We start from the raw sequence: 17,062 nt of genomic DNA, 5'->3' as shown, positions 1-17,062 counted from the left end.
ATTAGTGTTCATGTTTAGGCTGCAATTGTTACACTTTTTCTGTTAGCCTACAAGCCCCACATCAGAGAAGTAAACAGTTATGTGGCCTTTAAAGGTTGGGGATCCCTGATCTATACAAGCCTGTGGCTCCCTCTGTCATGCTTCTTTAAAGACCCACTACAATGAAAACTGTGTTTTTAATGTGTTTTTTTTCTCATGAGGGAGGACACATATGAAATAATTTAAGATGAAAACTGTGTTTCTGACTGTTCCTTTATTCAAATCATGATGGATCAGCTGCAGATCTTCATTTTCCTCGTCCGAGCTGGCATCTGGCTCAAAACTGTACGACTTGATAGCTCCAATATTACTGTTTTTCTGCTATGCTAGCTAGCGGGGGAGAGTGTAAACAAATGGTGGATGGAAAATTAGCGGAGGCTAACTTTGGCGTCACCTCAACTGAGGCAAATTTCTAATGAGCTCTTGCAGAAAACATGTCTTAAAACAATAAAAGCTTTTTATTTAGGCTAAAACCTGAATATTCCTAATTATTAATCATTAAAAAGACCACTAGGAACGATTTTACATAAGAAAAAAATATAGTTGGAGTGAGACTTTACATTTATTTATTTAAATAATTTTATATTTAGATTGTAAACATGTCAGATAACTGATATAAGGTTATAATATAAAGTGCAGATTCTTATCTTCTACAGCATAATAGTGTCTAGTTGCAGGTCAGAAGCAAAGTTCTTAAAATGCATTATTGCATTTATTTATTTTATACATTTTTTCATTATTTTTATTCTATCCCAATGTTATGCTTGATAGTAAAATGAGAAAACCAATTAATGTTGGTTTAATTCTTTAAATTTGCTACATTATATCCATCTTTTATCTGACACACAGTGTATTTTATTTTGAAAGGAACTTGCTTTGCTGCTTTCAAAAGTAAAATATTTGTTTTATGGGTAAGCCAATGATTCTACCCATATATTTTATCACTATAATTAAATTATTGTAAATATTTAAAAGCTACATTTTATAAACAGACAGAAAAACATAAATAAATTGTATTTTCTAAACGCTAAAGTGAGACTTTGTGGATTTTAGCCAGAAACTGGACCCAATGGTTGCAAAGTAATGATCTATACATTCATGGAGTGCAGACAGAGGAAGATATATATTATAAAAGATGAGGAAAAACGTCCGGAGCGTCCTAAATTGGCAGGAAACGAAGGTATTATTCTCAGTTTTGAGAAGGTCAGCACAATAAAAGATAGAGAGGACACCATGAAAAATTCAACTCTCACTGTTTATGCAGAGATGGTGAGCAAATGGGCCATTAAGTGCAACCGCTGGCTGGCAATATGATCAACTTTCAACAATAACAGAGTTCCCTCCATCACACACACCCCTCATAAAGATAGGAAAGTAAATTAAAAGTCATAACTCAGGCAGAAACAGATAAATCAATGCTCCTCAGTTCAGGTCCATCTTCAGCCTGATGTGCTCTTGTTGTGTGTGTGTTTGTGTGTTGATGTTGTGCTGGCGTGCCTTCATGACTGACGAGGAGGAGATTGAGTATTGCAAATGAGCAGGGATGCTCTCCCGTCTACATCTCTCTGGATATTGGCGCTCATGCTGCTTGAGCATGACTCCAGTCAATCTGTCACTGCTGTGCTGGTAATCAGATTGATCTCCAGCTGGCAGGAATTCATTTAAGACACGCGAGAGCTTGCCAGGAATTACATTTCATTCTTAAAATTTGAAAAATATTTTACTGAGGTGAAGCTTTTTCTCAAATAAAGTCAAAAATATCAATAATTCTACTTTTATATTTATTTTATTATGAGAATCTTAATTTTTTTTTATTGCTAAGCTAATAAAATACAGAATAGTTCAATAGTTACAGACAAAACTACAAGTTTATTTTCAAAGTAATGGCCCGATGGTAACTGCCACGTTTTCCTCTTTAGTTGATAGAGATGCATAGCTACTAAAAAATAAAATTTTGCTTTTTAAAAAAATAAATCAGTATGTATAACTAACAGAGGGGCACGTTAATATTGCTGAATTAAATAATGTGCTGTTGCATTTACTCTTTGTAATCCTATAGGGTTAGGTTAAGTGTAAATATAAGTTTATCGCTATTATTTTTGAGACTCTTATGTAAACTATAACTTTTATTTACCTTTGTGGAAATATAAGTTTGGAATTCTTTAGTGCAAACAGTTTTAAACGTTTGATGATAATTAAGTATTTTGTCATATTGTCAAAAGCACGGTGACAATGAAAAGAGATTATTTAGTTTTTGACAAAAATAATTTAAATATATTGCATGCGTTGATACATTTTTTTTTCTTTTTTTAATTGTCTTATTAAACTTGGTAACTTCACTGTGTATGCTGTGATAGGTTTTTTTTTTTTTTAATTATGGCTATAATTCACATTATAGCCACATTATATATCATTTAATCCAGGATTCTACTTTATTTAGCGTCACACTGAATGGAAAAACACAGAGTAATGTAGATTTTCTAATTTAATTGGGAATTTAGGCATAAAGGCTTTACAATTTTGAATCCACTGTTGACAAAAAGGCTATTTTTTAAAACTATAAATGCACATATAAATAAAATTAACCCGTAAGAACCCATGGTGACATCAGAAAAATATCAGAAGTGGGTTCTGTGATCCACTTTATTTGTGGTGGATTCCACATCATTTTATCTTTAAGTAAAAATGGATCTTTATGGGTTAAATTATCATTCTCACATTTGCTTTTGTACATAGTGTACAATTTAATTTCAAAACTAAACTAAAACAATCAGAACTAGGCCAAAGCCTAAAGAGCAATCTACTAAAAATGCATAAATCTTTGGTGGAATTACTTTAATTAAAAACACCCTAATTGGAAAAAGCTAGAATAAGAATAAGCTTAAAACAATTGTAAAAATAATAATAATAATAATATATATTTAATGACCAGAACATGAAGCACTGCAACTGTATCTCATATTCAAAATGTTTTTACCCAGTCAAATTCGATTTACTGTTGGTAATTAAAGAAGCATTTAAGTGGAAAACAAAAGTAAGACTGAACTTACGGAGTCTCGAAAGAGCCAAAACATGTATTTATTTATTGCCACTTTTAAATAATTAATGACACATTTATTTATTTATTTCATATTAAATTTATTTATTTCAATTTGGCTCTTTTAACCTACAAGGGACAATGAAATAAATAAATATGTCATTAAATACTTAAATGTTCCATTTTAATATTTTAATGCCACATTTATTTCAACATTTATTTATTGATTTCAACATTTATTTATTTATTGTCACTTTTAAATAATTAATGACACATTTATTTATTTTTTTAATGGTGTATATATAATTTATTTCATTTTGGCTCTTTCCAGACTCCATATAAACTACTTTTAAATAATAATAAAATATTGCCTTTTCAAAATTTTTAATCGATACAAGTATCGCCAAATTCACCATATTTCCACTAATTTTTTCTCACATCCTTATTGTACATTACCAAATTGTGTCTGCATGGGTCTGCTGGTTTTGTTTGGGAGTTTTTGCTACAAAACTTCTTTAAAACAAAACTTTGTTGGAAGAAACCACAACATATGCGGTACAGTGGCAGAAACGGATGCAAAAATACCTATTAGCACAATGCTAACACCAGCTGCAGTAAGCTAACCTGCAGGAACATTTTCATTTTTATATTGTAGTTTGCCAAAGGTGCGCTCACAGTGCTAATTTAAAATGAAAAATACATTTATGTCTTCTATGAAAGGCACAGATGTTCCACATCTATGTCCCACAAAAGAAATATTATGAAATTATGAAACTATAATCAAACTTTTTAATGCTAATCATCACCTCCTGCAGAAGTTGACAGTGATTCTTTATTTCAAAGACCAAAACCTTTGTAGAGGTGAACTTCATGAGTTCCTGTGAAGCTTCCAGTTTCCACAGGATGGACTGGCACCCCCTGCCCCAAAAACATTTGTGCGCGAAGGCTCTGCTGAGCACTTTGTCCAGATGGCAGATTATAGTCAAGGTCACACACAGAGATAACCGCGGTGAATCCTAATGGAGTGATTCCTCACCGCTGCAAAAATCAATGCCGGTCTGCTCCTCTGCTTCAATTTAGTACTCAGTTATGAACTAATGTTAATGACATAAATAATATGGAAAGCAGCGCAACAATGAAAATTAAGGTCACATTTGAGCTGAATAGGAGGAGAGGAGATAGGAAAGTCAATTTAAATACTTATTTTTTTAGATTTGAAAAGAATTCTAAGAACATGATGGAAAATTTTATGTATAAATATATATAAAATGATTGTTCTCAACTGTCATCTACCCATATATCCTAAATGTAGTGAACCCTGTAGGTCTAACTGGCTAAAATCTCACTTTCTAAAGGTCTATTAAAAAAAAAAAAAAAAAACTAATTGTCAGAAAATAGAAGCACAGTTTGATGGACTTGTTATTCTTCATCACCCTTGCTGTGTTTTCCACTACAGACACATTTTAAATAAAGATTATGGTGATGCTTGTATGGTAAATAATACATGTAATTGTTATATTTCCATTACTATTCCTGTAAATGTATTTAAAACACACATTTATTTCCTCCCATTACATTAACATGCAGCTACGGTAGCCTGTGGGGAACACTTCTAGTCTGTAGCCAAATGTAACTCATTAAAATGCTTTCACAATAGATCTTTACAGTTAATCGTGCTAAACTTCTAATTATTCTGGGAGAAAAAGTAACATTTCACCTAATTTAATAAAATGTAAAATGATCTTGCGTCAGTTTAAAACACAATACATCTTTTTTTGACTGAGAACTGTTACTCTGGGAGAGTATTACTGGGTTACAGGACAATCTGAACTCTGCTCTAGGGTTGGGAATCACCAATAATTTCCAGAATCCATTTGATTTCTTTTAATTCTTTGGATCCACTCATTGCAATTTTGAGTTCACACATTTAGACACATATATTTTGAAAATACATTAATAATCTATAAATATGTTATGAAGATACTCATTTTAATCTGATACAGTTTACATACTGTAGAATGTATAATGAAATTGTTAATACCCTACAGTTTTACAATTGTTCTGTCTCTCCTGGAGGGCATTTCAGTTTGGCCACTAGGTGGCGATCGTTCTAAAGAGTTACTTCTCATTCCAGAAGAAGAAAGTATGAGCAAAAAACAGTGCGTTAGACCACAAATGGTTACTTTAAAAAATATTTTACAAAAAGAGTTTGGAAAACTTATGCCTGTGAGTTTATAAAGATGTTCATTAAGTCAGAAATATATGTTTAGGTTAGCATTAGCTGTCCTATGGGAAATCTCATTATACGTTAGCATCAAGCTAGCATTATGCTATAGATCAATTTATGGTTTTATGGATCAATTGATGATCTATTAAGATTAGATAAATTCAGATCAATCAGTTTTATCAGTCCAGTCCTAATCTGTACTACAGTCCAATTTAAAGATCCACTCTAAAGGAAATTATGTTTTTGGAGTTTTTAACATGTTCTTGTGGCATTTTTGTGACATATATTAAGAAAATTAAGCTTAAAATTGCATTTGTAAGTATTTCTTTAGTCCAGTTGTTGTGACTCTGGAGCAGATGAAAAAACGCAGTTTGAAAAAGAGCGTATTTGAGATGAAGAAAAGGGGAAGGGGGGCGGAGTTGCTCTTCACCAACGGTCCCACCCACATCTTAAAGGTGAATATCTAATGAACTACTGTTGCTTTGCAAAAACTATGCCCTAAAAAATGACAGTTTTCCCTGATAACCAAATTCATGATGCTTTTTTATTTTATTTTGTTGGGAATTTAGGAAGTATTTAAGTGGAAAACAAAAGTAAGACTGAACATGTTTACTTTTAAATAATTAATTAAATATCGCCTTGGCAGTATTGTAAATTGATAGAAGTATCGCGATATTTCACTGAATTGATATTTTCCTTATTGACAACATCGTCTTAGGGTTACCAAAGTGAACTTCAACTTCCTATTCAACAACTGGTAGCTTTTCAAAGATTTATTATTTAACTAACATAATAAAGAAAATGTGGCCCCAGTTGGAGAGTATTTGCATTAAGATGGAAACATTCTTTTAATTAGCCGCATTTGCACAAGAAATCCATATACGTTTAAGACTATGGGCTGTGAGATGTCAACATAAAAATCCAGCTCATCTGTTAGTTAAAAGGAACAATGTTTTGAGGCTGGTTTTGAAAAAGCAATTTCCTGTATTAACAGGCCAATCCTCTGTTGACACAGACTTTCAGGCTCCATAACTCCTTTTAATTACTGTAGCAAGAGGATTTTTCTTTGTGTATGCTGTAACTTATGAGTGTTTGCTGAGTAAAACTGATGTCTGATATGTCCACACGAGATGATAAGATCAAAGCAGCAGTAATAAAAATCTGCATACACAAACAAACAGATTGGATTCCATATTAAATGTATGTGCGGACCTCAGCTTTCCCACTGCACTCCATCTGTTAACACTTTCTCTGCTAAAAGCAAACAATAAGCGTATAAATGAGCTGTTTGAGTCGGTTATAGGGGTTGGGGAAGCCTCACTGGAGGTTGCTACGGAGATGATGATGATGCTGTGAGTACACTATTCTCACTTAACTGTAAAGAAGCTCACAGTAAAGAAATTGTCAAAAAAGGCAAAGACCAAATGTGAAATCAACAAGACGGATTCTGTGGTTTGTGTTATTGTTTGTATGTTTTGAGAGGTTAACAGGGTTACGAGAACAGAGCAGAAATGTGAGTTACGAAGGTTTTTCAGGTCATGAACTATCAAGCTAGGGACATTTCAGATACACAAACAGCTCATTCTCTTATTATATGACTAAGGCTTACATTAATTCAATTTGTGCAGCAGAGGCGTCCGTATTAAGTCAATGTTCATCTGTCAGAGGTCGTATGGGGCGTTTTGAGTGGCAAGTGCAACGCGGCGGTCTAGCAGCAGTACATTTTGGCGAAAATTCTCTTTTCAGAGTCCAAATATCTCAAGTTTGGCAAAGAATATGCATCAACTAGTCAGGAACTCGGCTTTATCCTGTGATGTAATGTAAAAGTAAAGGGATTTTGACATTTTTTTTCCTTTTTACATTAAGAAAATGATAAAAATAAAGGTAATTTGCTTGTATCCTGTGTCACAGAAAGATGGAAGTACCGCTGAAAGCGTTCGCCTTTTAGATGGTGGACCTCGATGTAGTGGGAGAGTCTCTGAGTGATCACATGACCCCCAACATGGAGAGTTGATTACACATGAGTTTCTAGAACTAATCAAAATAAATTAATCCAAACCTCTAAACATCATCGTCAAGATATATACAGATTAGGTGTGTAAAACAATATCGATTCAGTGAAATATTGTGATACTTGTATAGATTTTAGATATTTAATTAATTATCAATAAGCAAACATGTAGTTCCGAACATGTTTACTTACATACTTTCGCTTTCCACTTAAATATTTCTTAAAAAGTATCAGTCAGGAATGTAAAAAATAGATGCATATCAAAAATTGATCGATCAACGTTGATGGATTTGGTGGAATTCTGGTTAAAATGAAAAATTATATCTGTTGATAGCTAATGATAAATAAATGATCTACATCTTAATGGAAACATTTTAATAACTTTAAACAGAATTTAAAACTATTCAACTATTTTTAATAATTGTTATGTTCAATGGATTCAATGTGATGTACCTGTGTACTATAAGTTAATATATGTCAATTTATGATTGGAGCAATTATCTTTTCAAAGAGATAGTATGATTTTTTATGAGCTGATTGGTTTATGAATTAACATTATTAACAGATTTTTTTTTATTGTCTTTTCCTTTGTTTTTGTTGCTGAGCTTACATGAACCAATAAATCATTTAAATTCTTTTTTTTTTTTTCTGGATCCAAAGAAAAATGTTCAGGACAGAATTATTGGTATGATTGACTTTGAAATGCTGCTGCTAACAGGGGAAATGAGAGAAGGTGGCGACAGGAGCGCTTTCACACAGGAACAGAGTTTTAGTTTTTTTTTTTTACCCCGAGCAAATCTAATACTATGAAAAGGTTTCCAACTGATGTGAGAGTTTGTGCGGGGAAGTCATTAAAATGCTCATCTCTAACAAGTTTTCCTTTAATAGAAAGGAGTGTGCGAGCTGCAGACTTGTTATGCTCGAGCCTGCAGCAGCCTTCTGGAAAATGACTAATTTAATTGTTGAGAGCAAACGGCGAAATGCAAAGAGTAATCAGTCTGTGGCGGTTTGTAACGCAGGTGGTCATCTCTACCGATTCTGATGGAACTTTCTACCTAATTATATACAGAACAAGACTTTTCACAACTGCCCTTTGCCTGAGTCACCATCGAGGAGAATATATATTAAAAGATATGTTCAATTCTTCTATTTTCAATGCCATCGCATCTGTGGACAACTTATTAGTGTCCCATAAATCCACCCCTTCATACATTGTTACCAAAATTAAATGTTCTTTTTTTTAGGTGTTGAAATAGACACAAGTAATAGACTAAAATTTTAAAATAAGTTTGACTTGAAAGATTTTTTTATATTTTTACTGACATATTTTGTGGTTTAAAATGTAAGTCTTGTCATTTTTTTTATATATTTTATTTTTCAAAGCCAGGTTGTGGTTTGTTAAGCTGATGTCATTATAACACATCAGGATTTAGATTGTTTGAACATTTCCAAGCTTTTATCAAAATAAGCACAGTTGAGAATTATTAGGAATTAGGATCTAGAAATAATAAAATTATTATTTAAATTAGTCAAAAAAATTTTTTTTTTCCAAACTCTTGAGATAGAAAAAAATAATACGTCACTTAAATGTCATTGTAATTTTTGGCTGAATTATAAGTATATTATTTTAAAGTTCAATAAATATTGACAAGTCAGACTGGCATTAATTGTCATTAGTTTGTAAAGAAAAAAATATATTAATGATCTTATAATAAGTGCAAGTTTTAGATTGTGTGATGATTTATTAAGATGGACCAACTTGTACTTAAATTGTGTTGTTATTTTGTTCAAATTTGGTTCTAAATTGAGTCGTTTCCACTTATTACACTAATTTTTGTCAATGTAATTAAATGAACTACAAATAAGTACATAAAATTAAACAAATACAAACCACATGCTCAGTAATAAAATTAATACTTCTTTTTGGACTATGTAACATTCCTTTTTTACTAATTCTAACAGCTATTTTACTTATTTTTTCACTTTTTGAATTGAGCGGATTTTTTTTCTAAATGTTAATATTTTATTAAAAGATTTCTTGTTAATAAAAACTGATGAATGCACATTTAATTTGACTTCTTTCTAGTGATTTACCTCTTAAGATTACTGTTATTTTCCTTTTTGTACGCTGTATGCATTTATCTGCGTTGCCAGGTTTGATGCAGATATTATCCTTTGAGTATATACTTTCCAGGACCGCAGTCATGAGGTGTACATTTTTTTTTTCTTCATTCCGAGTTTTCAGTTTTACTCTCACTTCGCTCTACATGTTTTAACAAACTTTACACGTCCTTAAGGCTTTATCCGCCACAGCAAAAACACAAAACTGCGCTACTATTCAGCACCTTGCTGCACTTCACAAAAACCGCAGGGAGCCAAGCCTTCAACGCCGTTCCTTTTATTCTTTAAGTTCTCTGCAGCACAGTAGAACTTCTCTCCCTCTTTGTCTGCTTAGATGTTCAGGAGGAAAATGAGAGGCTGCTTCCCGCAGCAGCCAGACGGCGCTGCCAGGGATAATATTATGCTGTAACTCCATATTCCGAGCTTTCTGTGCAAACCATCAATTATATTGTACCCCAGAGTCCCACAGGATATTTTGCTTTAAGAAAAAAATAATGTTTGCATTGGTATTCACACTATATTAATTCAGTCTGCATATTTTCTCTGTCCTAACATTGACTTCAACACTTTTTTAAGAACCAGAATGTTCTTTTTATAGATTTTGTTTTGAAGTTATTTGCTTCCCAAACCACATTTATATACAATTTCTTTTTTGTGGAAAAATACCTTTAGGAAACACGTCTCCATCATCACCAGCTATGATGAGCTTCACAGAAAGAGCTCGTGGAAATCCTCGGCTTTCAGCTCGCCGCTGACCTTTCTGGGCGGCCTGTAATAGCAGAGGCTGAGAGAGGTATTAGTTTTTCTCCACTTGATGTTAAAGAGAAACGTTTCTGTGCACCTGAGGTTACTCGATCTCTTCCAGGGTCAACACCATTCTGAAGATCAACACAAAACAACATTTCTGTCGGGCACATTTTTGAGACACTACTATGTACTATCACTGTAGTTTGTTATGCCACATGCAGACATTGACAATAAATTAAGTAAACTTGAAGATGATAATTCAAATAAATGTAGAGAATGAGCTGATATGACACCTGAATAGAGAAGAATCACGGACAAACTCCAAATGTGTTTTAAAATTTTTTTTAAATTTTGTCTGCTGAATTTGCTGAAAAACTTGAATTTGAGTTGCCATGTGGCGACTACACTTTTCTTAATGTAAATTTAAAATGCAGCTGTGTTTTTCCAGAGTTTACTTCTGAGAAATGTTGTCACACAGATCATACTTTAGGTCAAGGGTCTGCAACCTTTAGCAGTAGAAGAGCCATTTGGTGAACCTTCTTCTGGACCAAAACTCAGTCAGAGCTGCAAAGTCTCCCCTCATAGTTAGAAAAACACACTTTATTTATGTTTTTGTGGCTAATAATCCATTAATTTATAAAACATAGCTTTGAAATGTACTCTGCAATTGAGTCTTTCTGTGTATAGTAGTTCATATAAGTTCCTTTCAAAATACAACACATCCAGTGTTTAATCAGATCTTCCAGCTGCAGCAGATTTACTTTAATTAAAAATGTCAGAAACATGAGATTTTTTACTATTATTATCTTTTTTCTTCTTTTAGTGAATAAAAACATGAAAATAATAGTGTAGAAATCAAATTTTTGAATCTATACATGTAAAACACAAATGAATTAGTTAATTTATTAGTTTTCTTCAGAGCCAAAGAGACACAATGGAGTCATAAAAGAGCCACACGTGGCTCCAGAGCCTCAGGTTGCAAACCCCTGACTTACTTCAACCGTCAAGTCCCTTTTTAAAATAAAATACACCCCATTTCAAATAAGATGGATAATTTAAGTATTTTTATTTACTATTTTAAAAGCTGCAGGAAAGCCAAATCAAACATGACGTTTTCTAGTATTGTGATTGTTAATGTCTCCACTGAGTAACAGAAATCTTTCATCAGTTTGTAGTTATAGGTTGCAGGTCTAAAATGTACAACTTTGCTCAAAATTTTATGAAGTAACAATCTGAAAATCGCTTCTGTCATGACAAAAATCAGAGTGAACCATCTATCTTTACTTTAATTCACCTTCAGTTAAAAAAAAATAGGTTTAACATCCATTTGAATTAAAAAATACATAAAAATACATAAATACATACAAAATGATTTGAGTTATTTGGTTCCTAGAGGAGCAACTGTAACTAAATTCAAGTTGAATTTCCCACTAAAACCTCCAGACTTCCACAATGAAAATAAAATGTAGCCACTTTTTTAAATTAAATTTACTAAAAACTACAATTCCCAGAGCTCAATCTCTTCCAATTAATTACACTGAAAAGCCCCAGATGTCCTCTGTAAAGGAGTTCATTAAGTAGTATGCAGTAGTTAGGAGATATTAGTCACAAGTTTAATATTTATCTTTTGTTTTAATCTAAAATGTACACATTTTGATATAAATTCAGATAATTAACTCTGTGAAGTTTGCAAGTACGTATTGCAAATTCTAAACCTTAAGCTACTTTACATACAATTTAAAAGAATTAACACAAACTAAAGTTTCATGCTTTTAGAAATGGCATTCTTTATTGTAATTTCCTGTTGAATTTTTAATATAAATTAAATTTTAGAAGGTACTTGACAGCAATAAAAATATGATTTTCTAACTAAACTCAGGAAATTCAGTCAAAATGATTTTAGATATTTTTATATTAAGTTTTTTTAAAATAAAAAAATAAATAAAAGTAAAAAAATATGATTATGACAGATGTTCTACAAAGCATCAGTTTATAAAATGCTTTAAATTATACCAATAAATGTGTCTGACAATTAAATTTAATTTATAATTTATTTTTAATTAAATAAATGAAATGAATTAAAAACATTTTTACATTTTTTATTTAATTTATTTTATAACAAAGATTAATCTTTCAGTTTAGTTTTTTTTCCCTAAAAAACTAGTTTTCCAAGCACAGCCGTCTGTTATCTTTGTTTTAGAGAAAAAAGTGACACTGCAATCCAATAAATGAATGGTTTTCTTCATTAATTTAATTTGCATTATTTGAAATTTAATACCACCGTGTCCTACAGTCTTCATTGAATGGAGTGTGCTATTCAACACTGCTTTCTTCTTCCTTTATTAAAAAAAGGAAGTAATTGTAGGACATTTATAAGTAGTCTTTCTAAGTCTATTTAACCAAATAAAAGCAGCAGCCCGTCCAGATCCGTTTGTCCTGAAGAGACTTCCTCCCGTCCTCACAGATTGATGATTTTTCTCCTCTGAAAGCCCAGAGTTCTTAAGCACAACCTCCAGAGTCGAGGTTTCAGTTTCAAACAACCTCCTGGCTTTTAAAAGCCGCATTAGATTGATCACAGACCCGATGCAGTCCAGTATTGAACGGCTACATCAAACACGACCTAAGCTACCTCTGCAGAAAAAGAGGGGAGAGGCGGAGTGTCAAGACGACACGGCATAATTGATCATCCGGCTGGGGAATACCGTGTTGGAGGTTTGGCACGGAGTGGGAAGAAACCTCCTCCTCTTAAATCAGGATTCTCTTTACAGCTGAACACGACTGTTTACAGCAGGAGTTTCTAATAAAAACATCCCACACAGACCATCTTTGCGTTTAGTCATGTAAAACTATAACAGAGGAAATTCTGAAAACAAGATAAATTTAAAATTTTATGATATTTGAGCAAAACATTGTGACCAAACCGACCATGTAAAGAAAAAAGACCTTCAAATATTATAAATGTCTTACCTCCTCACTTGGTGTCCTCTGGTCGGACTTGTGTTGAAGACGATCGACAAACCTGAAAATCAAAATTTGCAATTTTGCTTTTTTTAATTTTACAAAAGAAAACAGGACAGAGATTTTCAGGTACAACTCTTTATTGTCTTTCATCCAGGTGTTATTGCTGCGAAGCCCTCAGGCAGGTGAACTGTTGGGAAAAGCCACACTTCTGATTAGACTCCTGCACCTTTCACTTTCTCTCTTTAGTCTCAGCTGCTTCCTCTCTTACTTTTTTTGTCACCCTCAACTATTTAAAGGTGACACTTTCGGTACCTCTGTTAAAAAAGCATCACGATGTGATTCTAAAGCAGTTCAACACAACACAAAAACCTTTTATCTGTACTTAAATCTCAATTATTTTAGCACTGTTTTGTGGATTTTTTTTTAAATGCAATTTTTCTAGTTTTTCAATTTAACAGGGCAGTGTGTTCTGCGTCCTGATTGGCTGTTGACCTTGTCAATCAATCTCCTCTATGTTGTGTCTCCTGTACAAAATGTGTTCAGTCTGCAAAATCTACATAAATCTTTGATTGTGTGCAGTTCTTTGTTTTCATTCTTTAACACTGGACTCAATTTTCTACAAAGGTTTGAACCTGGACAATGCGATTAATCGCGATTAAAAATTTTAATCGCCTGACAGCTCTAATATTTTTTCTTATAGATTTACTTGTTTTGAAGTTGTAAATTTATGACTTTAAATTTTTTTAAATTTACGACTTGAAAACATGTAAATCTAAGAAAAGAAAAAGATAAATTTAAGAGAAAAAAAGTTATAAATTTATGAAAACATTTAAGACATTTAAGAGATAAAGAGTCATAAATTTACAAGAAAAAAAGTCATAAATTAGCAATAAATTTAAGAGAAAAACCAGAAAATTTGTCTGTTCACCAAAGAAGTGGGCTGGCACACGACATGCACTTGCTGGACTGTAAGCTTAATTACGATACACTTTTATCTCTCAATATCACTTTTTTTGGGTTCCAATCATATAAATTGACTTTTTTTTTTTTTTTTTGTAAATTTTGAATCTCATAATATAACTTTTTTTTTGGGCTGCCCTAATACAAACATAACATGTTGAAAAAGTTTTAGTTGAATAAAAAAAATTAAACTCTCTAACATGCATTTCCTTCTTAGCTTTCTGTTTCTCTTGCATATATACGACAAAGTTTTAGGGCTAGTTTACAATTAAAACACATTTTTCAATTAAGACTTTAAAGTTGTAAATATACGAGAAAAGTAATAACTGTTAAATTACGAGAATAAAGTTGTATATTTATGCCTTTATAAGTCATAGATTTATAACTTTTCTCGCGTAAATTTATCATTTAAAAAAAGTTGTAAATTTATGGCTTTAAAACATGTAAATTTATGAGAAAACTTGATCAATTTACAAGAAAAAAATAATACATTTATGAGAAAAAAGTCATATTTTGATATTAAAAATAAATAAATTAATAAATTAACGAGAAAAAACTTTTAAGTTGTCTGATGACCAAATCAGCTGCTGCACATGGCGCTCACTTGCTGGACTGTAATATCACTTTCACTTGTATCTCTTAATATTATTATTTTTTTGTAGTCCTAATCTGGTAAAATTACAAGAAATACATTGTAAATTTAATAGATTTTTTTTCTCGTGAATTTACAACTGTAAATCTCGTAATATAACCTTTGTTTAATAGTCTGTCGTACATTTAAACATAGAACATGTTGAAAAGGTTTTAGTTAAAAAAACAAAAAACAAAAAAAAAAAACAAAATCAAAAACTCTCTAAAATTGTTTTGAAGTTTTCCTTTTCCCTCACCGACTTTCTAGTTTCTTTCCATCCGTCAGGCTTGAAGGTGCATCCCAAAAGTTGAAGCTTTTCCCAACATCACCACCATTCTGGCCGTCTCATACAGGAGTGCACCTTTTTCATTTTACTTTGCACTATGGTGAGTCTTGCAAAATGATAATCTGCAGTCAAAAACTAGCAAAAATAAAATGTGTTGATTTTTTTAGGTTTCAAATCTACAGCAAATCCTCTGTTACATGGACCTTCCTTTATTCTAGTAGCTCAAATGTAAACTGATCATTAATTGCATTAGAAAAATACTAAATCTGTCTCCTTGCTAATAATTTACAAGTTTTGTGTCACATGTAAGTGGAACTATTTCAAGTCCTGAAACGGAGCCTTGTGGAACCCCAGAATAGATACATCCCAGTTTAAGGAGAATATGGAAATCTCCAGAGTCCGGCATCTGGTCATCCACTCAGCCCCGCTGGGGGCCACTTGGGTCGTCCTGACCGCCGTCCAGCAGCTCGTCCTCTGAGAAACTGATGTGGAGGCAGGTGTCATTCATCCCAGAGGAGAAGGGAGGAGGTATCTCCCCGGCTTCTGACTGTGAAGCTGTGTTGCTGGATTCACTTGGCGGTGACTCCGAGGACGACAGAGTCGCGTCTCCGTTCTCCTGCAGGGGGCTTTCGCAGGCGCTGGTCGTCGTCAAAAACATGTGGCGGTCCCCGAACAGGTCGTCTTCGTCGCGCAGAGGGGAAAGCAGCGACTTGGTCTCCGAGCGAACGCCGGAGTCCTCGCTGGCAGAAGAGGAGCTGCTCTCGCCGTTGCTCAGGGAGTGGACATCAGCCGATGACAGCGAGGTGGGGGTCACGTCCGCGAAAGAGAGGCTGACGCTTCGGCTGGGGGCCACCTCGATAGTGCTGATTTCAGCAGGCGGGGGCATGGCCATGACCTCTGACCCAGGAGAAAATGTCCTGCTGGACCTCTTGCGATTCATGGAGGGTGGAGGAGGGTTGATTTTAGGTATGACTTGTTTATACCTGTAAAAAAAAAAAAAAAAAAAATAAATTACACATTTCAGTTCTTTAACTTATTTTTTTTAAAGGTGTACAGCTTAAAGCTGGTGTTCATCACTCACATTACACCTCATTAACCTGAGCGCACAGAGACAAGAGCTGTTGCTACACCAGACACTGACTCTTGTCTGGCTCCCTGTTGTGTGGGCTGTCAAGGAACTTATCTCCAGCGCGCAGCTCCCCTGTTGTTAAAATAGAGGACCAGGGGAAGAAAAAGAGCCTAAGCCCGGCGGATGGAACTACGGAAGCGAAGCGAGAGCTGCCGGCTTTGCTTCCACACCAGAAATAGAAAACGCTGCAGCCGCTGATTTCACCACAACAAAGCCGTGACACACACCAGCGCGCACATCCACACAATTACGGTCACTCTCTTAGAAAATGAGCCCTGATAACAAACCTCACTTCCTCCAGGATTCTTCCCAGTTATTGGTGGAGGCTAACTTTGTTTCCCCAAAGATCCGGCTTATGGTACAATTCCGCTCGGAGAAATGAACTTACGGGGCTTAATGAGGCCTACAGTCTCCGCTCCTACAGGAGGAGGAGGCAATATGCAGTGATGATGGACTGGTTAATGTGGAAAAATAAACTTCTCCAGGAAACAAAAATAATCTGTCATTTTCTGAAGCGGGAAATAGTTGAAGTTGAGCTAAACTACATTATGAAGATGTTAGATGTGGTTGTTGTTTACCACTTAAATGAAGCCCAGAGTACCGTATACATGTGCTTCATTCATTTGGTTTGTTTATAACTAGTTTGAGAAACGAAATAATGGAGAAATGAGTGAATTTACACAAATTTGTACTCAGAATCACATAAAATAGGTATAAGACTGATGTCGTACACACAAAAAAAAAACATGCACCTTGTCATTATTTATACGCACATCAACAGTAAGACTATGTTTGCATTAGGAATAAGTTTCAAGACAATCTGGCTACAGAGAAAAAATATGGCACCCAAAAATCAATTGCCAGAAGTTTCCCGCCACCGGAGCTGCCACAACAAAAATATTTTGTTGTATGA

The 17,062-nt window shown here is 33.7% G+C and overlaps 1 protein-coding gene across 1 annotated transcript in view; it reads right to left on the bottom strand.

The window, feature by feature from the left end:
* Positions 1–14,181: 14,181 nt before the first annotated feature.
* Positions 14,182–17,062, bottom strand: part of si:dkey-34e4.1 (carboxyl-terminal PDZ ligand of neuronal nitric oxide synthase protein) — a 43,934-nt gene continuing 41,053 nt past the window's right edge. The window contains exon 11 of the mRNA XM_024257713.2: positions 14,182–16,003. Coding sequence (XP_024113481.1) covers positions 15,439–16,003 — 565 coding nt within the window. The 3' untranslated portion in view covers positions 14,182–15,438. The remainder of the gene's footprint in view (positions 16,004–17,062) is intronic.

Source organism: Oryzias melastigma, linkage group LG12 (assembly GCF_002922805.2).
Source record: "Oryzias melastigma strain HK-1 linkage group LG12, ASM292280v2, whole genome shotgun sequence".
NCBI lineage: Eukaryota > Metazoa > Chordata > Actinopteri > Beloniformes > Adrianichthyidae > Oryzias > Oryzias melastigma.
Note: the sequence above shows the minus strand (reverse complement) of the source record. Positions and strands in the feature narration are given on the sequence as shown.